We start from the raw sequence: 27,656 nt of genomic DNA on the forward strand, positions 1-27,656 counted from the left end.
TGGCAACTTATTAACAACCACTATTCCTATTACTGGTCTGTGCTCAAAATATTTGTTAAAAGGAAGTAAAAATAGTGTAGTAGGCAGTGGCTACTAGATATGTGGTGGCTCTAAATAGGGGTGCAGAGGATATAGTGTGGAGAAACGTCCAGAAAAGCTTTCTGGAGGGGATGCATTTAAGTAGGTTTTTTGTTTTTTAAATGGAGGTACCCGGGATTGAACCCACGACCTCATGCATGCTAAGCACGCGCCCTGCCACTGAGCTACCCCACCCCCAAGTAGGTTTTATAAGACGTGATGTGGCACAGTGGTTATAAGCCTGGATCAGCTTGAAATCCCTGCTCCCTTGTGTAGTAGCTGTGTCCCTGGGGGAGAGTCATGTGAACTCTCTAAATTAATACCTTTACTTGCCTATAAAATGGGGATGACAGTATTTACTCTACAGGTTTACGCAAGTTCTAGGGGAAATTCTGTAAACAAAGGTTTTAACACAGTGCTTTTCGTGAGGCAAATGCTTTAAAAATGGTGGCTTTTGTGGTTACCACCATGCTATAGCTCACTGCAGCTGAATGACGGGAAAGCATTATGCTCTAATGATGATAAAGGAGGCGAGAGATCACTACTTTATTTACATGATCATGGCAGGTGTGGGGAATTGCCAGGATCTGATTATACATAAAGGAAAGGGAAGGAAAAAATGAGAAATTCGAAAAAGGAGTTGGAATTTTTTAAGGATGCCAAAAAGCAGTGAGAATCGCGGAGGCCAGTAGCTATTAAAGTGGAGCCCGCTTCATTGATCAGTCTTAAATTCCGCTTTGTATTCAAAATACAAATCACATCCAGCTTTCACCAAGTAGATGTAAGGCATCTCTGCTGAGACAGTTTTACGGTCTTAAGTGACCATCAAGTCAACATGATTAACCACTTGAGGAGAGAAAAGGGCTGGTAGTGACAAACTCTTGAGCTTTCCTCTTTAGAGATTCCTTTGTTACAACTTTAATTAAGAAAAGGTCAAAGAAGAGTGGTAGAAATAACCCGAGTGTGCTTAGATTATGGGGGAGGGGACACGGTGTAGGTCACATCACTGCCTTCAGACGTGATTGAATCTTTATCGAGTATATCCTTTGAAGATTACTGATACAATCTTTTTTTTTTTGGTAATTTAGTATTTAGCTCTATTGTTTCAAGCACCATATAACATCAGGGAACCAAACTCATTGGGAATTAGATTAAAACAATCACTCTTTCCCTCTTGTAGTTTTGAGAGGCTGAGATGCGAGAAAGAAGAACCGTTTGATCGACAAGCTTGGAAAATCTGAACATAGGGATGGGCTGAGCTGAAGAGTGCATCTGTATCTTCTGAAAGAGTAGGCTATAGTATAAAATGAAACCAATATCCTTGTCATCTGTATTTAAAAGATACAAATGAAGATAAACATGTAACTATTAAAACAAATAGATGTTCATCAATGTTATCATCTAAAATCATCTCATGTACTAATCTTGCAAAAAATCGTTCTAAGGTATCAGAAGCAGGAATAGGAAGGAAGTTTGGAAACAGTCAAGGGGAGAAAGTTCTAGAAACAAAGAAGTGGGTCACAAGATCAGTGGCGAGGGCAATCAGCAATGGACGTTTGAGGGATGCTTTCTGTGATGTGGGAGAGAAAAGGGGACCAATTTTAAAGGCAGTTTAACCCACTGGATCACTTAATAGTTAAAACTGCAAAAAAATCCATAGGCTCTTATTATTAAGCAAAATCGAGCATTTCTAAGGAACTGGTTTGCTAAACATGTTTATAAAACAGTTTCCTAAACTAGGGTTAAAAACAGAGGATGATGATAAAGTCTGTCCACTTATTTTCATTTAAATTGAAAATGTACACATATTATCAAACTAAGTAACTTTAACCAATGGGAGGAATCGCCTAGGTCACAATTAAAATAGAAAGGGAAAAACTTCATGAATGCCTTTATCCTAATACATAGGGTTATCTGAATTCACATATTTAACACATCTGAAAGTATGTTTTGCCCTATTGTGGGATTTGGAAGGAGGCTTTATCAGGACGGCTACCCAGAAACATTCATAAGAGAAGAGCTGAAAGACACTTTCTCCCAGTTATCATTGTTGGGGAAAAGATTTCCAAGGTATGAGCCCATCCAATCACTTTTCCCCTTTTCCACTTCTATCTTAAGGGAATGTAGCAGTTTCCCAAATCAGTAGAAACACACCAGTCCTTGGACTAAGACACACTCTTGCGCCACAACCAGGCGGTAGTTTGACATGGCGCATGGAAGGCAGAACCAACCGGTGGCACCCAGAGTCCTGCGTCCACCTAGATCCTAACACTTAGCGCAGTACCCATTTACACCAGTTGTCTCTTTAGCTAAGATATAAACAAGGATGTGAATTCTATGATACATTAACGGGAAGCATCTAAACTAACAGCACAAAAGACATCTTAGTGGCATTGGTTAAAAAAAAAGTGCCTTGGTGGCACCTCTGGCATCCAATGACTTTGCCCCTTTGCTGAGACTGCTTGTCAAGAGCTCAGACTGTTCCCCTCTCTCAGGACAGTCAAGCAGCCAAACCTGCACTAACCATGATGGGCTGTTCCGGAGCATGCTGACATATAACCCAATGAGAACATGTTCGTCGGCCAGCCTGTCTGCCACACTCAGGCTGTACTGTATCCTGAAACAGGGCAGGAGGAGAGAAAGGGTGTCGTTAGGATAGGTGGACAGGACCAAGCGGAGCGGGTAGGAGTGAGTTTGTGGGAGAAAGGACATTCAGAAAACCAAGCAAGTAAAGGGAAACTAAGTGATGGTCTATGGAAAAAAAAAAAACAAACAAAAAAACCCACAAGCAAAATCCAAGCAAGGGAATTCACAATTCCATTTCACTATCTTTAAAAAAAATTAAAGATTTCCACTTAGGGAGAGTAACTTTTAAGAAAACAGATTCGCATTCTTCAAACCACTAAGGCCAAGAAATTTATCAGTACAGTAAATGCACTGAAATTGGCTGCAAGCAAAGATTATCCTTCGGAAAACCAAATCTGAAGCTTAGTCATTAAAAAAAAAAAAAAAAAAAAAAAAAAAAAAAGAAAGGAAATCAGGGAAGGTAACAACACAGATGTGCCTGCTCAAAATAACTATTCGGTGCTGTTAATGGGGTTATGGCAGAGCTGCTGTGACGACATCAAAGACAGTCTTTCAAACACAAAGCATTTTTAACACGAGAAAACCCGCATTTTTAGTTCAGTTAATTCAGGACTCGAGCACACTCTGGCTTGAACTTACCCTCTGCCCTTCAGCAAAGCTGGAGCAGCCCTAGCCAGCAGTTTGCTCTGCTCTACTTCACTGTCCTTGGGAGGAGAGCTGGTTAATAAGATGGGAAAGCCAAGAAGAGCGTAAACACGGCAACGCCCTCAAGAAGAGACACTGGCAACACAAACTCCCGTCTACCTCCGCGCTCCACTTGGACAGCTCTTTCAGTATTTTGAAACGTTCAAGATGTTTCCAGATTCCCACAGAGTTGGACTAGGAGTAGAAACCTGGGCCGAGAACCACAGTTACAACTACACAAGCCACCTCGATCCCACATTTGCCCTCTGCTGTTTGCTCGACAACTCGATGGCATATGCCTAGACACAATGAAAATTCAGTCAGCGTCTGTTACAGACCATCCTGCACACAGACGAAGGGTCCACTAGGTCCTGCCAGCCTTCAGATCCCACACAAGGAGTTTACTTCCCCAGTCTGCCCTATGGTCTCCGCGTTTCTGTGTTGACTAGAGACTTGAAAATCACCGAGTTAGAGGCTGGCGGCATATTAATCAGCTTCGCTACCTCAGGCACAAGTCACCTGACCTTGGCTGTGAGGCTGCGAAGAAAACTTCCAGAGAAACAAAGAAATAAACCTTTGAACCTCATACATATACATTCATGTTCCTTGTGTCTTTAGCTGGTGAATAGAGTCCCATCCATGTAGCAAATTCTGACCATTTTAGATTTATTAGGAAGAACACTCAATTTAATTAACAATATTAATGACAGTTTAAAAAGTTTAATGTAGTTTTACTTAAGGATAAATTGAAATAGAAATAATAATAAAATGTGGCCAAGCCAAAGTCACCAAGATTTAGTGTAACCAATAGGCATGCTTCATTGGGAAACATGCTACGATGTTTAGTGTTACAACTGGGCTTGTGCTTGAAGAGAGTTTGTTCTTTTGCAGGTTAAGAATTTGCTCTGCATCACTGGTGTATCCAAAACCGTCCTTCTCTCTCTTCATGGAGAACACAAAAATGAACTGTCTGACTTTGTTTGAATACCAAATTTTTAAATGAGGTTATGAGGTTTTTTTGTACTACAAACATTTCCAGCTTTTCATGAAGTTCTAAATCTAATATATATATGTATGTATGTATAAGGATGGCTAATAAAGTTTTAAAAACTTTAACTACAAGTTTTACAAAACTAAAAACTTTTACTACAAAGTACCACCTTTTCAGACCACAAAATGCTAAATATAGAAACTTATAAATGAATATCACATTAGAATGATGCACATTATAACTTTAATTCTTGTTTTAGAATAGTATATATTATAAGATTCCTTAAATAGTGAGGCTTCTGGTAAATTTAAAATCAACTCTGATTTATAAAGACAATACCTAGTTCTTTTTTTTTTAGATTTAGTACATTTTTTAATTACTTTTTTTTTTGGAGGAGGAGGTAATTAGTTTTACTTATTTATTTACTTATTTTTTTAACATTTTTTATTGATTTATAATCATTTTACAATGTTGTGTCAAATTCCAGTGAAATATATATTCATTGTCACATTCCTTTCTCTGTGAGCTACCATAAGATCTTGTATATATTTCCCTGTGCTATACAGTATAATCTTGTTTATCTATTCTACAATTTTGAAATCCCAGTCTATCTCTTCCTACCCCCCACCCCCTGAAAACACCTAGTATTGAGTAGGCATTCCTGTTTGTTGGATGTATACGTTCGCTCAGCTTTTCAGGAATGCACCTATTGCTTAAAAAAAATCACTGTGCAGAAATGAAATTGACTTTAACAATGAAATGAATGCTCTAGGAGAATTTACTTTCCTGATGAACTTATTATTTTTAGCATATTGATCTTCACCTTCTCAGACTACGAAACCTGCCCATCAGGGCCAATTACCACCTTCAGCCGTTGGAATTGATTTCCTGTCATCCCATTGACACAGCATGCCACACCTGTCTCCTGAAACACGCCCCCTTCTGTTCGTTACCCAGCAACCACAGTCTCACTGCTGCCCAGTCACTCCTCCAAATTTTTTTTTTTTTTAAATAACACAAGCTAGGTCTACCGGCTATAGCATTGATTTCAGATCCCTGCAAAGCCACTCAAAACACCGTGTGAAATAGTAATGATTTTTCCCTCCACACGAAACGACCTCCCTGCCTGGTTTTGCTTCATTGCCCCTTCAATTCCAGAAATTGTGGTGATACTGCCTTAAATCAAAAGTCTACTAATTACAGAGGTACAGCTTCCAAGGATGAATGTGCAAGAAGAAAAAAAAGCAACACAAGGGGATCGACCACAAGGATGTGTGTGCTTGTTACAAATTACTCTGGTGATGTCTGGTGGAAGGAAGGTGATGTGTCAGCAACGTGCACCCCTCCACTGGCTCCCCGACCAGCACCAGTGCTGGCGGAGCCTGAGCACATCAGTGTGGCACAGGGGTGGTGGCAGGAAGTGAGCGGCTGCCCAGATTTTCCCTTGGATGGGCTCAGTCTCCCCTTCTCTCCAACTCTTTGGTCCTCTCTCTCCTTCCTCTTCTCCACTTGCTTGCCTCCCCTCTTCTTCCCAAGTCCCTTCCTCCCTCAAAGGGATGAGCAGATGTTTACATACGCACATCTCTTGTCCTTTCGTGGTCATTCTCTTTGCCTCGGCACTTGCCAGTGCTGGTTCGAAGGCATCATTCAAGTCCTTTCATGCTCCTTTCCTTTCCCACGTGAGTCCTTGGGAAAACCCGTTCTTGGAATATATAGGGATTACATTATCTGCATTTATGAGTTTGTGGAAATAAACCATTTATCTCATTTTGCTACAGTTTTTAGTCCCTAGTGCCAAGAGCATTTCCAACTTTAGGTACTCACTGTCCACACAGTTTCTTTACTACCTAGAATGGGCCTCAAATTCTCCTCATCACTTATTTCTGGGAAGCCAAGAGTATGACCATAGCTAGAGGAAGCCAAGTGCTGGGGAAAGTGGACAAAAACCTTCCACTCTTTCTAAATAAAATGGATCGAGAACTTAAGAGAGTTGACCAGAGGCAGGTTTCCCTTAACACTTGGGTCTATAAAGACGGTCCACGTGAAGTGTCTTCACTAGGATTTCGTCTGCAGCTCCCAAGAAGCTTGAAGGAGGGAAGCAGAGTGAAAAAGCAATTTCTCCTGGGTTGTTGGGAAGGCAGTGACATTAGGTAGCGGATGGAGATCTCTTCAAGCAATGCGCTCTCACAGTATCTTATAGCATAATTTAGATGCTTGAACTTTCATTTCGTGGCGCCAGCAGTTTGCTGGGAGAAGTTTGGTGTTATTTCCAATTCACTGTGGGCTTTGGGGGTCAGGAAATCCTGGAACCTAGGACCTCATCAAGAAGTAAGGACTTCCGGAATGTCAGTGCGTCAACATGTTCCAATGGCTTTCCTGTAGCGCTGAAAGCTTCTCTTTCTTCTATGTGCCCTGTCTTCAAATTTATTTTATTTTTTAAAAAATATCTTTATTTATTTATTTTCCCCTTAGTGGAGGCACCGGGGATTGAACCCAGGACCTCGTGCATGCCAAGCATGTCCTCTACCACTGAGCTATTCTCCCAACTACATCTTCAACTTTAAATGCATTCTTCCTTTAACCTCTGAAACTGGGAGCTACCTGGGGCTCCTCTTGACCATGGGTGGTAAATCCGATCTAATCTGAGCCCACGGAGAAGCAAGGCTACCATCCCTAAAATGGTGTGCGTTAATGTCCCGTTTTCTCCTTATCATTTTCTTTTCACCAAGACCTGCCAAGGTATAAACACATCCTTCTGCACACATATTGTCACTAGTGGGTGTGGTGACAATCATACCCTGGAAGATGTGACAAGGTCAATTTTGAAGTTCATGTGTTCTGCTGAAAGAAGAGAGACGGGAAATATTCCTTCAGATTATTCTTTCCTAAAAAAAATTATTTTCCCACTAATTCCTTTTTATACTCTGGAAAAGACTATATGTAAAGATAAATGGCCTTTTTACAGAATTCTTCATACACACACGCACAATGGCACAATGGGTTCTGGAAGGACTGGACAATTTCAAAATACTTCATATTCATTTATTTAAATTCTCCCTTTAGTTTTGGGGGATGAACAACTCATGCCAGTATTTTTCCCTTAAGTGCGAACACTTTGGGGATGTTCTAAGGTAACAAAATCACCACACGAACGCTACCTGGGTTATTTTCCTTAAACCTGCAATACAGTTTTAAAAACCACTTCTGACTTGCTATGTTATTAGCTCTGGCCAAATTTGTTTTTTTCTTTTACTGAACATGAAAATAAAAGGACTTGAATAAAAGTCCCAGAGGCAGTCTCCCGTATGATATAAACAAATTATATAACCTGGCATAATTATTATCACAGTGGTTAAATGGAAAATGACATTTGAAGCTTGACAAGTTAAGAACAGACATTTCCTTTCTTATTGATTCTTAAATAGTTGACAAACACGTGCGGTGTTTGGGCTTGTGAAGAATCAGTGGTAACGTCGGCCCCTCCCTTAGCTGACAGTCAGTTCTGGACTTCTCACTCTTATTAACACAGTCCGTAACAAGGTCATCCCACTAACTTAAACACAATAAAAAAGAGTCCACATGTCAGTTCTGTCAAGAGAGAATTTCTTGAAAAATTATTTTCCCCTTTCTTTTTCTGGCTTTCAATACCTTGATCTGAAACATAATATATCTGCCGCATGCAAATCAGCCAACAAGCATAAAAACATAGCTTAGTATCTCCGTGGGAAAATGAGCTGTCATCAATTCAGGCTGGCACAAAAGTCGAACCATGGTAGGCAGGTACCGTGGAAGAAATAATAAGAATTCTTAGGTCATATTTGATTCACTACATTTACTATCTTGTCCCCCAGAAACTCTCAAGGCATATCAATTGCATTTTTGCTGAGAACAGCTCTGGAAAAGTTTGCTGGGTACAGGACACGCACAGACAACAACTAAAGCAACTCTAGGAAGAGAATAAAGGTTATCGAAGTGAAGAAGAGGTGACCGCAGATTTAATTATACACTAACAGTTTAGTATAGGAAACAGAGCTGAGTTTAATGCAAGGTTTGAAAGAAGACCAGTTTAATTCAGGTTTGGAATAAACCTAGCATATTAGTGGAGCTCTGGGGTTACATGGAATAAATAATTATTTGCAGAGAGTGTTTACTTTCAAATTTCATACAACATGCTCAGAAAGGTGTGAAAAGAATGAAGACATCTTCAGGGCGGTTGATTTATCAATTACTTATTTTGTAATGCTGATTTAGAAATGTACTTACTTTCCTGACTGAAAAGGGACAGGCTTTAATCTTAGAAAATACTAACTGTGGAGAAAACTGATTTTCAGAAGCAAAGGCTGAATGCAGTACCTCAATTTTATTTCTATTCGCTTCTGATGACCAAAGCACAAGTGCTTAAAATTTAGTTTGAACGTTAAATGTCAGATTAAAAATCTGGGCTGCTGGGTAAAGACTCTTTGGGAAAGCAAAGTATTTGAAAAAAACTGAAAAAGATGTGTGAATTAGCCTTTCTGTGGTTGAAAACCCAAACAAATCAACCAACTGACCAACCAGTCAACCAACAAAAATAAGTCACAAATGCCATTCCACTGAGAAGAATCAGGATTTGGGAAGTTCTTGGAATGGGCGGTGTGTCTTCCCCATATGCCCTTCTGGGCCCAACAAGAGTATTAGTAATGAACCAAATGATAATGTTTCAAACCAGGATAACACGTTAGACTGTGTTCAACACACTCTATGGATCATAAGCAATGTTCTGATATTTGGGAGAGTCAGAAGATCTGGCTAGATGCCGTATATAATAGCCGAAGTGATTCTTTCCGTGAGTGGTTACGAGTTTAGAGGATGTATTTACGAAAATATCTGTGAAACCTTCAAGAGATGTTTCTCAAATCGGAGGTAAAGGAATCTAGCCATTCAAACTCTGAGAATGTCCTTATTGGAGCTTATGAAGAAGATGGCCATAATTAATGAAACTTATTTTGCACAGGAAAGGACTGGCTGACTCCCACACAGAAACGAGACAAGGATTTTGGCAAGACAGTTGAGATGTTACAAAGGGGCCAAGATGCCGACAGAGACAGCAGACGTTCAGATGCACAAGGCTATGAGCAGTGAGGGGGAAGGGGGGCCTTTGGGGCCTGACTTCGTGGTCGGCTCTTGCCATAATACTTATAATCATGGCAGGCTATCTTTCATGAGTTTAATGTTGCTGCCTTATCTTACATCATACACTGGAGCTCTTTTCCTAGTGATGATAATAGATTGCCACTGAGCCAGCTTTTTTTTGTCCTCCTATAAATTTCATGCATTTGTAAGAAAATCTAGGTTTAGGGATATATAGTTACGATCAAGAAAATGACCGACATGAATTCGTCCATGAATTGTGTTATTTGACCCACATCATTCCTAACTGCTTATCAGCATTGAGTGTATACACACACACTCACACACACACACACACACACACACACGCAGGAAGACTTAGGGTTAAAGGCGAGTGCCTTTGAGAATTCTCTCTTTTCTTTCAAGTAAGGGGGAAGTGAATCAAAAATACAGCTAGAAACGGATTTCAGAACCGGGGATGGGACAGAGTTATACACTTGTCAATCTGTGTAAGTGAGGTTTACCAGGATGTCAAAAGACTTCAAAGCTAGACCATAGTGTCCTTTGAAGATCAAAGTGGTATGCCTGTAAGGGACTCTAGGTGAGGAACACCGAGCGTTTGTAGTGAGGATTCCGGTGATTTCAATTCATCCTCATTCTGCTTTATCTTTGTAAGATCTGTTGCAATACAAAGGACCAAAAACTCAGGCTAAATAAAATGCCTGCAGGGCAAACTTCTTCCCTTTCTTAATGCGACGCTAACACTGACCAGCACCATCCTTGGCTTGTTCAGGTTTCAGGTTTTATCCGATTTTGGAAGGGGCAGTGGGGGTGGGTCAGAGGGAGGGCAGAGCTCTAGGTCCCGTTTCTGCGGTTCAGTTCCCATCGTAGGAAGATCAGGGTCTTTCACTTCTGCCTGCATTTGGTACAGATGGGTTTCCATCAGCCTTCATGTGCAGACATGGCTAGGAAATACACAGCATTACCAAGTGGGAGAAATTCAGCACTAAGAGCAGGACGTTGGATTTGAACTCGCTACTTCAAGAGGAAGCAGACTGCCCTACCTGGAGCCGGGGAAAATGGCCCAAGGCCAGTGGGGCAGCAAGGTGTAAGTCCCCAGGTCTTTTCCTGTGACATGCCCCAGACCTGTGACACTGGCCTGGCCTCACCCAGTTCGTGCTGAAATCATTTCAAGAGGCTGTTTAATTCGAGTCTAAGGAATCACTATCTGGGGTCTTGCAAACTGTACAAAAGCAGAGAATCGTCCAGAGAAGGAGATCCAATTTGGTTCTCTTCATAGATACACGTCTCATATATACTGTTATGATGACATCAAATCACTAAAACCAGTGGAGAAGCGGGAAAGAGAGAAAAGAGGTGAGCAGTCCAGCTCAAGTTGGAAGTTCTCAATGGAATCTCATGAAACCCCAGAAGACCTCTATCTCCAGCGAAGCACACTACAAGAGGATTTTAGTGATGAGGACTAGCAGTCTCGCTAAGGAACTACTGCTATGATTAGTGCTTGGGGCTGGGGTACTGACCGTGCGCCGTGGTCAAGCTGACTTACATACAGCTGTATGAGCGAATGCTCCTCAGCCACGGGGCTGGACGTACTCACCCCCTCAGGTAACCTGAGGGATGCAAACAACGAGACCTCGTTAAAACCTCCCACTGGACAGAGCAAGGCCCACTCAGAGAGGAAAGACGTTCGTGTACACAGCTTTATTGAACAGCACCCTTAAAACAGAACACGGAGGCCAACCTCCGCGATGAGAAAGAAGGACCGCAAACATTCAGCAACGTGCTTGTGCTTCAGAGGAAACATTCCAGAAGGACTGAAAACTGGGAAAAAAGGGAACAGACCATATTTTGCGTTAAAGGGTACTGTGCACCCTGGAGGAACCAGAACAGCTCAAAGTACAATAGGAACATTTTAGAGGAGAGGAAGCCATGTTATCCATCTAGACGCGTCCACCATAAGCACCGCCCGAGCTGAAATGATATAAAATGACCTTCAGTAAGGATGGGGTCTCTCTCTGCTCGACGTTTGCAGAATGCAGAGCTGCCTAACAAAAGCACATCTTTCTTAACATCACGCCAGGTCTTCCCAAGGCAGAGGCACTAGCCCGGGTTTCTAACAGACTCCACAGTTTCGGATTTTTGTTTTCAAAAGGCTGGTTGAATTTGCTGGCGCTTCTGAAAAGGAAGGCTAAAAGGAGCAAGCTGAGGGCCTCAACCATGTGACTTCACTGGGCATGTCCTGCAGGTCAATTGTCTCCTCCTTTCTACCTGTTTCACACGTACTTAACTGGCAGGAAGGAAACACCATGAATGGCCACATTCTGTTTATTCTGCTAATTAATGATTATGGGGAGCATTGCCATCTCAGGCTCCTGCTGATGGGCAAATCCAGGAACTCCGAGGGAAAAATCAGCAGTGCTCCGAGCCTCACTGCACATCTTCACAGGGAAACTGGCCCCTCAGCAACTCTTCAGGGAGAAGATTGACTATGTTCATTTTATGACACATGAGGCCATTTTTGTCCCCATACTGAAAGGCATTTGAAATCTTGCATTCAATTACTCACTCCAATTTTCCTTACCGTTGTTTCTGCTTCCCTGTGAGCCTTCTCCATGCATTTCTAAAAGAATTCCCTGGTGCTTTATTTGTGATATTTGATCAGATGACTTGGAGTGCCTCTCGATCTCTGTATGTTTATCGCGTTGGGTCTAGGAGAAGTACCCGCCTCATCTATGTGCTTCCGTGGCTGTGGGTCTCCACGCAAAAGATGAGACACGTCTGCACTCTCTCTTTTTAAAGTTCTTGTTATTATCCACAGATTATTTAAATAGAAACTTTATTTCTAAATTTGATCTTGAGTCTCTAGCCTCAGGAGTTCACCAAGAAGAGTCCTTTCTACCTGGAGCTTTACATGATGGGACGTTTCAGAATGTCCTTAGTGTGCTCCATCGCATCTTGAAATTCCAATTCCCTGGCTTAAATGGGCCATTCTAAGTGCTATGAGAGTGACCTTCTCAATGGGCTAGAATGCACGTGTGTCATCAGTAGTAAAACTTAAAAGTCTTCTGCATTCCTACCATGGACAGATCGTAAATGCAAGTTTCCAGAAGTGACATGAATCCCCAATCACATCCCAAAGAATGCAACTGAAACTTGTGACAGATATTCACAAACCAGTTTCTAACAATTATCTTCCACACTTGGCTTAAATGAGAATAATTTTCTTGCCACAGAATCAAGGCTCATTCCCAAAGAGAGGGTTGATTTTATAATAGGATTGGAACTTACCTCCTGGTAATAAAAGGACTTCCTGAGGAGGGGACAGAGTGCGAGAACAGGGTGTCATTCATGCTGGTGACAGGTCTGGGCGGCCTAAAATGAAGTACAGTGTGGATGGCAAGTTAAAACATGCAAAAGTCAAAACAAGTTAAAACTCATCCACCATCCCTCAAAGAAAGGGCCTGGGAGACCAGAGTTCTTATCTTACCCAGGACCCACGTGCAATTTTACACTTTCCAGTTAAATTCATGAAGTGTTCGCGGAAGTGACATTTCCTTGAGAATAAAGAATGTCTGTTCAACACAGGGAGGAAGATCTCTGGACACCAAAGGAATGTTTATCTGTGAGCTTTGAGCCTTGGCATTTTATTGAGTCATATTTTCCAGTGGAGTGAAGATTTTGAGGCAGTCGACTGCCTTCTAAAGAGAGAAGCTCAGAAAACTTGATGATTGTCAGAATCTACATCCTCATGGAAAGAGGAGGATTCCTGAAGCTTTGGGAGCATCTCCCTGTGTTCCCCATGACAGTGGCCCTCTCCCAATATACCCAGCCTGCACGAATCCAGCTGCAAAATCATACGGTGCCCTCTTTGCTCTTTGTTCTTGGTGAGGATGCCAGTAAGCACCACAGGGATTCCCTGACTTTCTGTTACCTGAATGGCCTATACGATGGGATACCTAGTGCAAAGCAGACCATAAACTTCACTTTGTTTTCACATGATTAGGGAAAGAAAATAGGGTTCAGTATTCCTCGGAATTGTCCACGGTCTTAAACACCAAATGCACCAGGTCTGTCATCCCCTGTCTTAATTGTCATCTCACCCTGTCATTTTTCTCCCTGTCACTGGTGTCTTAGTTCAGGTAAACTGATAGAGCCAAGATCCTCATCTCATCTCCAAGCAGGTTTCAGCCTTATTTTAGGTTCACGGCAAGATGTTCCGTGTAGGATGAGATGAGATTTAGAGTTCGGAAGGCGGATGGTGGGGGAGGGCATCATTCTGACATTCTGAGCCAGAGGAAGCTTTGGTTTCACTATAATTCTCTATTTCAGTTTGACAGTGCAGAATTTTTTGAAGATGAAGCAGTAGCCTATAGACCCTACTTGTGTTGGCTTGATCAAGAACCAAATTTGTCACGTTTATCTTTTTTATCTTAGGAAGTCACAGTTGGTTTGGACTGTACAATGAAGAGATTCTGGGGAAAGGGTAGACTTTTTAATCCCAGTGTGTTTACGGATATGGACATGATGCCACGCAGGTTTTTAAAAAGTCAGCGCTACATGCAAAAATTCATTGAAACTTTTGGTTCCCGGTGCCTGGGTGCTAAACTGTAGTTTTGTATTTTTAAGACACATTATCTGTTGGATGAGGTCAAAACAGCAGGTTCACTGTTTAATCTACTCTAAACGTATCAGCTGAAGTCCTGAAAACTATCTTAGTGTTTTGTATTACTTATCTGGAATGTGTCTTTGATACATGAGACTCATTTGAAATTAATTCTGCTCTGAGCAAGACACTTTCACTTTATAAAAAAGATGTTAATTTTAAACAAACGTGCCCTGTGAATTTGGACAAGCTAGGTATATCAGACTTTAAAACAGTAAGCAGAATGAAATAGCTTCATCTTAACTTGCAAAAGGTGGAACAAAATCAACGTGACCAACATTTCTGGTTTTCGTTTGTCTTTTTATAAACTTTACCATCTTGCGCTAATCTCTAAGACATGAGACAAAAAGTGGATTTGGAATGCTTTTTAACCAGCCTGGGATATTTACTCTATTGAACCTGGTCACTGGAAAGCTGACATTTCAGTTTCTTAGTAAATGGCTTCATGTTTAAGGTTCATCCCGAAAATGTTGAACTTGGGTCACAGAATGGCTGACCTTGGCACCAAAGAGTGGCTTTCAAAGGGACCTATTTCCTCCATAATCAAATGGTGAGTTACCTTATATAATAAATAGGTCACATTGAAAATTTTAAACATATTTACTCTTACGAAAAAGAAATAGCTCCAGAAGATAGAGTCCCAGAGGCTAGTGCAAAGTTTTCTTTCTGGATAAGACCTTCGTTAAGGACATTATCATAAAATTGGCATGCTTCTTGTAAATTGCAAGTGTTCAGCTGAAGGCAGACTTAGTTTTCAACTAGACTCCTGTCTCTCCCTTGTTTTGTGTCTCATAACCACTTATGATTATAAATCTTTATAAGCACACTGGGGACTATTGAACTACTTACCAAGTATCTCTTTTGGCAGCGAAAAATTAAATAGAATAGAGACAGTTAATCATGGTAACATTTACAAGCAATACAATAGCTAAGAACAAATGCCAAAATACCAAATGTCACCACGTTAGTGGCTTTTATGTGCCCATGATAATTTAGAATAGCTAAACCAACAGCATATTTTAAGATTAGAAGTTTAAGATATCCCCATCAAACAAAAAAAAAAAAAAAAAAAGAGAGAGATATGAATATCTGTTCAGGGCAAGACCACTTGAGTAATAAATAGAAAAATGTCTAAAGCTAAAAATAACAAAAATCCAGTTCTAATAATAGATTGAATATTCTGCATCTGGAGTTCCTTGCATATTATTTTGACAATTAAATATCTTGTACAATTTGTCTTGTAAAATTCAGACGTTCACCCTGGAAAAATATATTATCAGTGGGTATACATCAGTATTTTGACTTAAGGAGTATTTTAAGAATCTGGTTAAAAATATAGAAGGTTTTTTTTTTTTCCCAGAAAAAGGTACATTTTGTGTAGAATTTTAAGGGAATCCTGAAACTCTCCATGGAATCCAAATTGTGTAGCCACTGTCTTTAGTTCAGCAAGAAACATGTCGGATCGTATTGCCACTATAAATTAAAGTTAAGACATTTTTACTCATTGGCCAGTTAAATCACACACACACACCCACACACATACACCCCAATACTGAGCGCTGACTGGACACCACCCTGCAGTGTGACTGACTGTGGGGCTGACTGGACCCCACGTGGCCTCGCTTCCTGATTCTGTCTCGAAGTGGGAGACTCCATCCTAACTCTGTTCTGCTGCAAAGCTCTTAGAACCAGGCTGTTCACAGCCACCCTCTCTGTATCTTCCTTACATCCACCAGCCCGGATTGAAAGCTGCTCCCTTGGGGGGAAACCCTTAGTGGGACTGGTAGAAAGGGACTTGGCGGCACAGCTCAGAGGGCACAGACTCACTCTCACTTAGCGCGTGTTCATTCGTGAGCAACTTAGCGATTCTCCCTGGCCAGGGCAGGAAAGTCAAGTCTTCAGAAGAACAGCTCATATAAGGTCACTTTCCACAAGTGATTGGTCCTTTGGGTCACTTCCCAGATGTATTTACCCTTGGTTTACTTTAAGGCTTTTTTTTTAGGAGCAAAATTTCCAAAAATAAGTTTAACCACCTTCTACAGAATCAGTTTACATCAGTTTTTGGATGCTCAGCCCATGGCAGGGACAGATGCTTTCAGAATGTGCAGATGGCTGAGAGCAACTAACCCTCAAAACCTAACCAGGAGCAAACCAAACAAAGCCCCGAAGGATTTATACAAAGTCCACAGACACGCTGCAGCATGGTCCTTCGATGGGCTCTGTTCGGGTCCCTCAGAGGAGAGAGTTACCACGTTCACAAGGCGCTGAGATCCAGCCCAGTGCCTCGAACGGGTCATGCTCGCATCTGCCGGAAGTGTGAACCTCACATTGGTGGGTTCCTGACGTCGGTACGTCCAACTTTTTTTTTTAATCTCTATATTTTTATTTTTATCTCTATATTTTATTTTTATATCTATATTTTTATTATTATATTTTTATAGTCAGTTTACAATGTTGTGTCAGTTTCTGGTGTTGAGCACAATGCTTTAGTCATACATGAACACACATATACTTGTTTTCATAGTCTTTCCTACCATCAGTTATTACAAGATGTTAAGCGCAAACAAGTTCATAGTGTACAGCACAGGGAACTTTATTCAGTATCTAGTAGGTCTGACCTTGATGGCAACAGGCAACCACAGCCCCAGCAGTGCGGGAAGTCGTGCTGAGCTGTGCAGAGAGGTGGCACAGAAGGAGGGGACCCTGCGGCTACGTAATTCCTAACTGGGCCTCGAAACAGGTAATGAGCTTCTTTCTTCTTTTGAGCCCAAGATAACACCAAAGGAAAGATGCTTGCTTCTACCTAAGCCTCCTCTGTTTTCCGGGCCCCCCAGACCTGAGAGAGGCATTTAGGAGGAGGAGGAAGGTGTACACCGTTCCTTGGCCCAATTTCCTCTGCTCCCCAACCTCACGTGTACTTTGGACAATTTTTTTTTTCTAAGTCTGTTTTTAGATCGTCTGATGAATGTCCCCACCAATCCCCCTCTTCAACCTTCCCCGACCCAGGCCACCATTCCAGTAGCTTGGGATTCAACTGCAGCCACAATTTCTAGGTTTGCTGGTATCTCCAAGATCACTGGCTTGGCAGAGAAAGGAAACAAGGGGCTTCTATATTTGGGACTCAAAGCACGTATAATACTAGGGTATAGTGTACCTTAAAATTCCTTACTACAGTAATTCCATTGATTATTAACATCCCATTGTGCAAACTCCACTAACATCCTATTTTATAATTAAGCTTTTTGAATATTTTCCACTTTAAGGTGAATGACAAGAGCGCTGCATACTTGTACAATTGGGCAAAAGTATGGTATATTCCTCCAAGGAAAAAGTTATCATAACATGAGTTTCACTCTTTTTTAAAGAAAAGAAAATTTAAAACCTGGCCCTGGACAGTGGATATGAAATCAACTGTCTTTGTATGGATCTGCCTGGGTGTCAATGAGGAGAGACGCGTCTTGGTCTGGAGGGCAGGGATACTCACACGATGTGGGCCAAGTTGAGCGGCTTCTCAGGCTGGTCAGGGAACATGGGGTGCAAGGGTTCACGGCTGGAAGCACAGCTCAGAGATTTGCTTAATGCATTAGTTAGCTTCTTAGCGGGGGATTTCTGGAAGGGAGAAGAAAAGCAGAAGGCATAACAGTCGACATCTATGGAACATTTTATCAGATGATTTGCTTTATAGTAGATATTCATTCGTTCATCATTCAAGGAATCTTCTTTGAGTATCTAAGTCAGGGAGTTTGCTCATCGCTGGGACTAAAATGCTCAGAATAAGCCACCAGGGTTCCTGCCTGGGGCTGCTTACTGGCAGCAAAGGCTGTGATAAATGAAGCAGTCCTTGTGCACAGGACCTCTGAGCTGGACTTAAGCAACAGCAGGGGTCCTTTGGACAAAAACTCAGGCAACTGGGAAGGTCATTCCAGACAGAGGAAGAACAGGAGACCCTGCTCTAGACAGGACAGCAGGAGGCAGATCATTAAAGTTTTATACACGGCATCCAGGAAGGACTGTGGTCTTTGCCCCAAACGCAGAGGGAGACAATGAAGGATTTAAATCTCAGAGGTGACAGGATCAGACCTGATTGACTGCTTCTGCTTAAGATCAGAAAATGGTCTGAGAGGGGATGGGAGTGGAAGGAAGGAGCCGAACAGGAGATTCTGCAGGAATCCAGGTGCAAGATGTTTCGGGTGTGGCTGGATACAGCCAGATGGACGCGCCAGTGGAACAGTCTGAGTCTTTAGAATGGAAAGTTCACGTTCTTCCCTGAGCATCACGCTACCTCTTTTTCATGTGGACTAGCGAATGTTTATCTTAGTATCTCACAGCCAAGATTATCAGAAACAGTCTACCACATGTAAGAAATCTCTACCCCAATCTTTCCTTTCCGTGAGAAGTGATTTATAATTTTGTCATTTTTTGGACACACAGAGTCCATAATTGACATTATAATGAAGTGACTTTTGTCCTCATTATTTAAAAGCTACTTTAAATAATGAAAAGAAGCCCCGCTTTGACTTTCCCCAGGAGATGTAATTCTTAGAACACTTAAAACAGCAGCTCTTCACCCCATAAACATTGGGGCTCCTTGGTTCTCTCAAGCGGTCTGGTCCTACTTTGTAAAGAAACTGTCCTGCCATATAATTGCAGAGTCTACAACTTCTAAGAAAAAGGCTCCTTATCTGACTTCAGCATTTACATAAAATAACAGTGAAAAACAATTAGTCCTGAAACACCAACCCTCTAGAATTTGGGACAGAACATACCTGAAAACTGGTCATACACCGACAATGGGAAAATAGTATTCTCCCCTACCTTCTCTGCTAAATTGTATTTCATCATCTGTATTAGTATAGCAGTTCTCAGCATATGATGAAGCCAGCAGTGACAGGTGGCATTTGAACTGGTTTCAAGCCCTCAGTATACAAAGTCTTAGTGAAGAACTCTTAGCTGAACTCAGAATCTGACACGTGCTAAACCATTCATATATTTACACTGAATGTCAGTTTCCAATGAAAATTCCTAGAAAGAACATTCTAATTGGAAATGTATATTCTGAAGATCTTTTTTTTTTTTAAAAAAAATAAGACAAGTTACTCTTTAAGTAATGACTATAGGTTGATTTGAAATACATTAAAATATAGAAAAAAACTCACTCTTTAAAAAGTTTGTGTTTTCTTGTGATAGAATTATTCTGAGAGGGGTTGGCAGGACTCAGAGCACATCTCACAAAAACCAGTCTGTGTAGAGAGCCATACTTTCACAGAAGCACCAGAACGACATCGCTGGATCTGCTCTGAGTTTAACTGAGGTGGGGCTCAGCGAACTGTGAACCACCTGAACAGCAAGCTCACTGAGTCAAACTCCTCCCACAGACCCAGTGCCCTGTGTTCCTGAAAACACATTCATCACATGGACAAGTCACCTTTAGCAAGTCACTCTCACAGGTCACCTTCAGAAAGTTAGTCACTTGCACTATTCATGAAAAGATGATTTTCTCATATAACCACAATCTCCCCCTTTTCCAAAAAATTAAAACGGAACAGCCTTGTGAAGCCCATACGTTCACACGTCTTTCCTGAGTGTTCTAACTCTGCACTTAAGAAAATTCCAGAAGCTCAGAGAAAAGGAACTGATGAAAAATTTTAGCCAGTTCACACACACACACACACACACACACACACACACACACACACACAAATCCCCCAAACTTGAAAAGAATCTTAACTTACTGTGAAAATGAGATTATGTTCCAGAGGGTGCTTGCTATTTGGTTGTTACCCTAAATCAATACTGAATTATCTGTATTCCAAGAAGTGATATAGTTTGAGTCTTCTGATATTTGAAGTCAGGAAGCTACACCAGTTCAGACGCAATAAGTGAGAGATCCCAGTAAGATGGGGAGCGGGAGGGGAAAGGAAGGAATGTTGGAGAAGAAGGTAAGTTTGCCCCCTGATTCGGTCACCATCCTTGCGAATCCCTTGCGTTCTGCACAGCACGCACACATCCAGCCGGAAGCATTGCCCGGACTTTGCCTTACCCAGGACGTGTACTCTTTCATTTGGTGCTGGTTGCTATGGGAACCGCCGGCGTGCCCCCTCCAGAAGCAGTCCTGGCAGAGCTGGTAATTGTGGCACTGCTGGCATCGGTAGCGAAACCCCATCATGCTCTCACTGTGGCAGTAGGAACACTCGACCGGATGGAAGACTGAGCGGGGAGGAAACAAGAAAAGACAAAAAGACACAGAGGTGTGAGCCAGACACACAGCCCAGCGGGAACTGCATTCTTCTGCTGTGCGCCGTGACATCAGATGATGGTCAGTTCTGGTGAGAGAAGCATTAGGTTTATTCCAAGACATTCACTACCCTCTTCAAGCACGAGCATGGGGGTGGAAGAAATGAAATGGGATGGAGGACGGGGGTTCCTGAATAACAAATCTGTGGAAGGCCGTCTGCTCTTTGGACTCCCATCTCTTCCACTGCAAGAATATTAATTACCCAAACTGGCTCGCCTTTCCCCCAAACTGCCCTCTGTCTCCAGGAGACCCGCACAGCTCACTGAAGACCGAGCAGCACAAAGGATGAACGCAGCTGACTGTCCGGTGGGTGGGGCGCAAACATTAGAGAAATGGAAAACAAGGACAGGGAAGTGGAAGGAGAACAGAAAAACTGGAGAGCGTATTGAGTTACTTTTTAAACAACGAAGTAGCTAATGGGCTTAATTAATGAGTGACAGTGACTTGTTCAACAGATTTTTTTTTTTAAATTTCCTGAGAGGCAGATAGATTGGGGCCCAAAGGGATGGGTAAATTATCTGAATACAGTTCTAATTCAGATAGTTCAAGAGATACTTAACTTGTCTTTGGCTGGAAATTTGAATGATAAAGCGGGCAAGGTGAAATATTTGAGATTTGAAGGTAACCAATGATCAGATCCAAGTAGTTGCATGCTCTGAGCTTAAACGCACCAGCAACAAGAAGGGCCATTCTTGCCTTTAGTTAAGTTCTTTTCAGGCTAACCAACCAGGAAAAGAAATGCAAATAAAAATAAATAAAGACGAAAAGTACCCGCAGGAGAGGGATGAATTAGGAGTTAGGGAGTAACAGATACACATTATTATATAAAAAATAGATAAAGAACAAGGACCTACTGTATGGCACAGGGAACTATACTCAGTTTCTTGTAATAACATATAATGGAAAAGAATCCAAAAAATATGCATGTATACGTATAACCGAATCGCTTTGCTGTACACCTGAAACTAACATTGTAAATCAACTACACCTCAATAAAAAATTTTAAAAAGATATTAAAAAGTAAAATAATTAATTCTTCCTCCCCAAAAGATGAAAAGTCAATTGTAAAAACAAAGACATAACCAGATCTGAACACTGTCTTCTGAACCAGCATCGTAGCTTCCTTTTCTGGCTCCTGAGACAGGCTGAAGCGAGACCTGAGTCTAGGGACAGCTGCTCTGGGACAGGGCCGAAGGAACTCATTTCCTGCAACAGGAAATACTGAGAGAGAAGGAATGAAATGACTACTTTATAATTGGAAAATGACTAGCCCTCGAACTGCAAACAGTAATATGAACTCATCCTGCATGATCTGGACCTGGATTGCTCTATGCCCTTATAGATGAATAAAAAGCATTAAAAACAAACAAACAAACAAACAAAACCCCAAAAAACTATGGTGGGCAGGGCATAGCTCAGTGGTAGAGCGTGTGCTTAGCGTGCACAAGGTCCTGGGTTCAATCCCCAGTACCTCCATTAAAATAAATAAATAAAAAATAAATCTAATGCCCCCTCTGCCAAAAAAGCCCCACAAAACAAAAAAGTAATAAGATTGAAAAAAATTGAATCTTTAAAAAAAAAATCTGTTCTGGTAGTGCTTACAGAGAAACTAGTAAGTTCATTCTTTAAATCTTCTCCATGAGCAGAACAGAATAAATTTATAACTTTCAGAGAGATATATTAGGGCAGATGCCAAATGTTCTAAACGGGTTTTAAAATTAGGCTAACTTTGACCCCAATGTCTATTAAAGAAATGTGCAGAAGTTAAGATTCTAGTAAGAGACACGGGATAAATTATTTTCTACTTAAGGCTGGAGAATTCCCAGAGTTAAACAATAAATAAGAACATCTAAAGATCAGATGGAGGCACTGAATTATTACATGTTTCAATATCTTTAAATCTGGTTCTGAACTGTATTTCATATTTAAGTTTGGATATGCCATTGGTAACAACTTTCATCATAGAAATACTTTTATTTTAAAAAAGCACATTACAAAAGTTAACATTACTCATTTCTTTTACGTAACTATAACCATCGATAGCTTATAATTTGGATACTAAAGATTAGCGAGGTGCTACCACCCAGTTTTTTTCCATCTACTCCATCTATTCTTGGTGGAGTGCCTAGGAAGAAACAGTCAATGCCAGATATACCAATGCTGGACGTTCATACCAAAAACATTCCATATTGAGATTCTCCCTCTGTTATAGCACGTCTTTAAGCCACACTGGACGTGTAACTGAGAGGGAGACTGTGAGATTTAATACGTTTTTAGGACAGCCAGTCCTAATTTTGCAGTGCACCTATAAGGCTTTACTGACCAGGGAGGGAGTTCAGTTCTATTAAAACTCCAAACTACTAAATAGCCTTCGCTAAAGCAGTGACCTTGGCTTAATAACTATAGGCTTGATGGCCTAATTTTAATAATTAACAAAACCACCTTAGCTCAGCAGTAACTACTCACCGTTTTCAACATTTGCCAGTCGATGCAGAAGGGGCAGCCAGACCAGACACTGTGGGGGAGGATCTGACATGAGCGTGTCCAAGAAACCGTTCAAGGTGACTTTTTTCTGCATCAAAAAACCCATCAAAATTTAGAACAGAGAATAATCTTCCTTTACCTGCTACACAGGTTATCATTCGAGATAGAAGAAACAAGACATTCAACTAACCTCCAATACATTAAAAAAACAGAGCTTGACTCTAGTTCCGAATTTAAAACATTAATTGCTTTTTTTATACGTTAAGTATACATAGGACTGGATTTTCTCCACTGAGGCTGAGTCGATGTTATCATAAGGAGAGAAACAATTCTGAAAGGACCATTTCATACAGGAGGGACAGTATGAAAATGGTGAGGAAGGATGGAGAGTGGATATTCTCCATGAAATGTTACCCCACAGTGCATCACAGCACACAGTACAATTCCCGTATAAGTTGGTCCTCTAAATGTGCAGAACAGCGTCCCTCTCCAACTTCCACAAGGACTAAATATTTTGTGGTTAATGTGACTGGTTCTGCTGTACAAGATTAGGAGTGAATTCTCTTCAAAGGGAGCTATTCCTCCTTGTTAGAAAAGAACAGTCTAAATTTTAAAAAATTTTCTTCTCTCCTTTCTTTATGTATCTTTTCTCACAACCTGCTTCTGTGTCAGTATCCTGGTCCTTTCTGATGTAGAGATGAAATGTATTTTATCTATAAGTTTCTTTCAAAATGACAAAAATAAGTTATATTAATACATGATATTGTAACAGTATGAATGACAAAAATTTACATGCAAAAATCACTATTTTGTTTAAAATTGTGAATTAGAATATCAAGGTGGGTGGGACAGTTTTTATTTTTAGATAAGAAATCAGTCCTGAAGGGCTACAGTACCTTTTTAAGACTTAAACCTTACACTAGTCCTTTTAATTCACAAAACAACTGTTTTGGTACCCTTTTATTAATTTTTTTTAATCAGTAGATATTTACAATTTTAGCCTTATTTCATAATAATAAATAACTTAAGCTTTTAAAATCAGGTTGTGATGAACATTATTGTTAAGATAAATTATGTAAAGTATAAGTAATGAGACAGTATTTTTTTAAAAGCTACTATAATTCATATATCTAAAATGATACTGTCTCTCAACACAACCACTTGGGGTGGCTTTCCAATGAAGCAATTAAAACAATTCAGGAATTTCATCATTCAAACTGCTTTTATAGCCAGTTTATGAAGCACAAAAATAAACCAGTCTTATTATTTTTTTGTGTGTTGTCTCTTTTTGTACTTCATATGATTTTATCCATTTTGACCATTCATCATACTGGCTAAAAATCACTTCTAGAAGTCAAATAATGCTCCTATGATTCCAATATAAATAAATTTCTCATCACTGAGGATACATAACAGGTTATATAATGTGACAGTCTATAGGATATTTCAAAAGGAATTTTGAGCGATGGCAACATCGTATATAATTCTTTTTGAATACAGAGATCCTGCTAAATTTAAAAAGTCCTATTATTCCAGCTGGTTTTTTTCTGAGGTATCAGTATATTTCCTGAGGATTTGACAATGTTCCACCCCAAATCAACAAATGTGCAAACAAACAAATCCAGGGGCAGAGAGGGCAGTTTGGGGTTTAATGCCACAGGCCAGGCAATAGCTGACGATGAGGAAAGAGACCTGAGAAACTTTTAGAAGGTGAAATCGGTAGGCGTTGGTGATTGTTGATACGTTCTGGGTGAAGAAGTTGTATTGCAGGAGGCCTAGGTGAATGGATCCATTCTGACGGCACCAACTCGAAAGGGAGTGCTGCAGGTGGGGGCAGCCATCAGGCACCTGAGTCAGCCTGGCGGTGGGGGCGTGGTGATAAAAGCAAGGTTCACATATTGAGATAGAGGGGAGTCATTCTGGCTCACATATGACTTCACTTGAATTGGATGCTGACTAGAACAGCCTGTTTGTGGCCTATTAAACATACATGATACATCGGCTTTAATTATTAAAGAAAAGGGCACATTGACCAGAAGTAAAGAATGTCCATGTTCAAAATGAAGATTAAATGCCCCTGTTCCTGGGACGCCAACGCTGGTCCTCCTTTGATGATAAAACTCCCTTCGCAGGTGCCAAGGCGCCAGGGCCACAGTGTATGTGCTGTATGTGTACATGCTGGTCTTTTCCCCCTAAACCTTGAAGTAATGTATCCCTCACTTGTCTAATACTCTTTGTTCTGACAAGATATAAAACTGTGCTGGAAACCCGGCTTCTCCAGAGCAGTTCCCATGGTCATTTGGGAATCGGGCTTTGGGCTAGCCCCTAGTTTGGCTCAAATAAAATTCTTTTCTATTCTTTTTTTTTTTTTTTTTAACATTTTTTATTGATTTATAATCATTTTACAATGTTGTGTCAAATTCCAGTGTAGAGCACAATTTTTCAGTTATACATGAACATACATATATTCATTGTCACATTTTTTTCTCTGTGAGCTACCATAAGATCTTGTATATATTTCCCTGTGCTATACAGTGTAATCTTGTTTATCTATTCTACACTTTTGAAATCCCAGTCTATCTCTTCCCACCCCCGCCCCTTTGGCAACCACAAGTTTGTATTCCATGTCTGTGAGTCTATTTCTGTTTTGTATTTATGTTTTTTTTTTTTAGATTCCACATATGAGCCATCTCATATGGTATTTTTCTTTCTCTTTCTGGCTGACTTCACTTAGAATGACATTCTCCAGGAGCATCCATGTTGCTGCAAATGGCATTATGTTGTCAGTTTTTATAGCTGAGTAGTATTCCATTGTATAAATATACCACCTCTTCTTTATCCAGTCATCTGTTGATGGAAAATTAGGCTGTTTCCATGTATTGGCTATTGTAAATAGTGCTGCTATGAACACTGGGGTGCAGGTGTCATCCTGAAGTAGATTTCCTTCTGGATATAAGCCCAGGAGCGGGATTCCTGGGTCATATGCTAAGTCTATTCCTAGTCTTTTGAGGAATCCCCATACTGTTTTCCACAGTGGCTGCACCAAAGTGCATTCCCACCAGCAGTGTAGGAGGGTTCCCCTCTCTCCACAGCCTCTCCAGCATTTGTCATTTGTGGATTTTTGAATGATGGCCATTCTGGCTGGTGTGAATTCTTTTCTATTCTTATTATTGATTGTTTATTGATTAGTTTGGTTAACATTATGAAGGGTCAGAAAGGCTACCTGGGTGAGATGCCCTGGGAGTAGAGTTTGATACTCAGTGTATCTGAGCCTCCCTTCTCTTCTGGATTGTACAGATCCATTTATAATTCTACATAAGTCCATGACCAGCAAGGATGCTGGAGGCACTCTGGACCTCTTAGATCACCAAGTAAACAGGTAGATGAGGTTTACCAGCTGGACAATAAATTCAGTTTTTCAGTGGCTGCTATGCACTGATTTCTTATTCAAGGGATCCCTTTAGAGGACATACTTGGTTAGGCTGGATTTTTTAAAAACTGTAAACAAATCTTCAACTTATGGATTTACACACCTCCACTGTGCTGTGCTGGAGAACAGCTCTAGACACAGAGACTTTCCACGTAACTGGAGAGATGTAAACACGGAGATCCCTCCAAACGAAGCAGCTTCCCTTGGCTAACTTGGACCACTCCCAGTTAAAACACATCGTTCTGAACCCCAGGTTAGTGGACGATTTAGGGCCTCCCAGACTGCATGTGGAATGTGCTGTGGTTCCTTTCTTGTCTCCTTTGCTGAACACTGGTGAAGCGTGGTGCAGGTCAGACTTGTGTTTCAGGTGAGGCTGAGCGATAATTCAGCCTTTTTGATAGTGTGGTGATAATAATAATATCAAGGGTACAGGGTTGTTGTGAGGATTAAATTAGACAATGCAAGTAAAGAATTTAGCGTGGTGCCCGGCTCATGCTCAGGAAACATCACCTATTATTATTATCTGGATTGTTGAGTTTAGGTACTGACTCCGAGCTCCTTTGCCATGAGCTAGAAGATACATTACAGGTTATCATGAAGAATAATGTGTCTAAGTGATGACTTGGAGTGACACACAGGACAACAACCACGGAGGGACACTTCCTTAAACAAGTTTTTTCCTACCTGTTGAGAGAAACAGGATCTAGCTGACTGTTCTGTGTATCCAAATGAAGGACCTTCAAAAACGGCCGTGGGTAGTTTGAGAACTTCGCGAAGGAACTGATCGTATCGTCCATAAACCATCACTCCACTGGAGTCAGAAATCATTGAGAAAATATCTGATGGATGGAAAAGGAAAGGTATTTATTCATCACATTAAGAGTCCCTGTTGTTTTAGTCTAACAGGTCTGCTGGACATAATTAAAAATGTGGCAGAAATTAAATATGTAATTTATTAAGAAAATAATGACATGGCGGAAGGGCATAGCTCAATGGTAAAGCATGTGCTTAGCATGCATGAGGTCCTGGGTTCAATCCCCAGTACCTCCATTAAACAAACAAACAAACCCAATTACAACCCCTCCAGAAAAAAATAATAATATATGAAAGCTAATTTTTATGCCAAAATATTCCTGCCATGGTGTTTTCTCTGGTGTCTTTCTGCAGATGATTCTGGCACAGAGCATTAACAGATAATTTGGATAAAATTAGCATATTTTCATAAGACAGAGAATACCACAGTTTTATTTTGAAATCAACTATCAACTCATATATAACTCCATGGGAGGAATTTTTGTATATGTTGAGAAATATG

The 27,656-nt window shown here is 40.8% G+C and overlaps 1 protein-coding gene across 10 annotated transcripts in view; it reads right to left on the reverse strand.

Annotated features, from left to right (window-relative positions):
• The window catches only part of DTNA (dystrobrevin alpha), a 221,311-nt gene that overhangs the window by 45,257 nt on the left and 148,398 nt on the right, over window positions 1-27,656 (reverse strand). For 3 of the 10 annotated variants that reach the window (XR_010378658.1, XM_031438972.2, XM_031438980.2), the window contains exons 7-13: window positions 27,026-27,180; window positions 22,894-22,999; window positions 20,173-20,339; window positions 17,617-17,741; window positions 12,758-12,841; window positions 3,304-3,381; window positions 2,603-2,695 (exon numbers count right to left, since the gene is read on the reverse strand). Coding sequence is in view for 7 of the 10 variants with exons in the window: in XM_031438972.2 (XP_031294832.1) it covers window positions 2,603-2,695; window positions 3,304-3,381; window positions 12,758-12,841; window positions 17,617-17,741; window positions 20,173-20,339; window positions 22,894-22,999; window positions 27,026-27,180 (808 nt within the window). In the remaining 3 variants the exon portion in view is untranslated. Of the gene's footprint in view, window positions 1-2,602; window positions 2,696-3,303; window positions 3,382-10,989; window positions 11,080-11,151; window positions 11,441-12,757; window positions 12,842-17,616; window positions 17,742-20,172; window positions 20,340-22,893; window positions 23,000-27,025; window positions 27,181-27,656 lie in introns of those variants that run through there. The other 7 variants (XR_010378660.1, XM_031438981.2, XM_031438984.2 and 4 more) reach the window with 4 other exon arrangements.

The sequence above is a fragment of the Camelus dromedarius genome, chromosome 32 (genome assembly GCF_036321535.1).
Source record: "Camelus dromedarius isolate mCamDro1 chromosome 32, mCamDro1.pat, whole genome shotgun sequence".
Lineage (NCBI taxonomy): Eukaryota > Metazoa > Chordata > Mammalia > Artiodactyla > Camelidae > Camelus > Camelus dromedarius.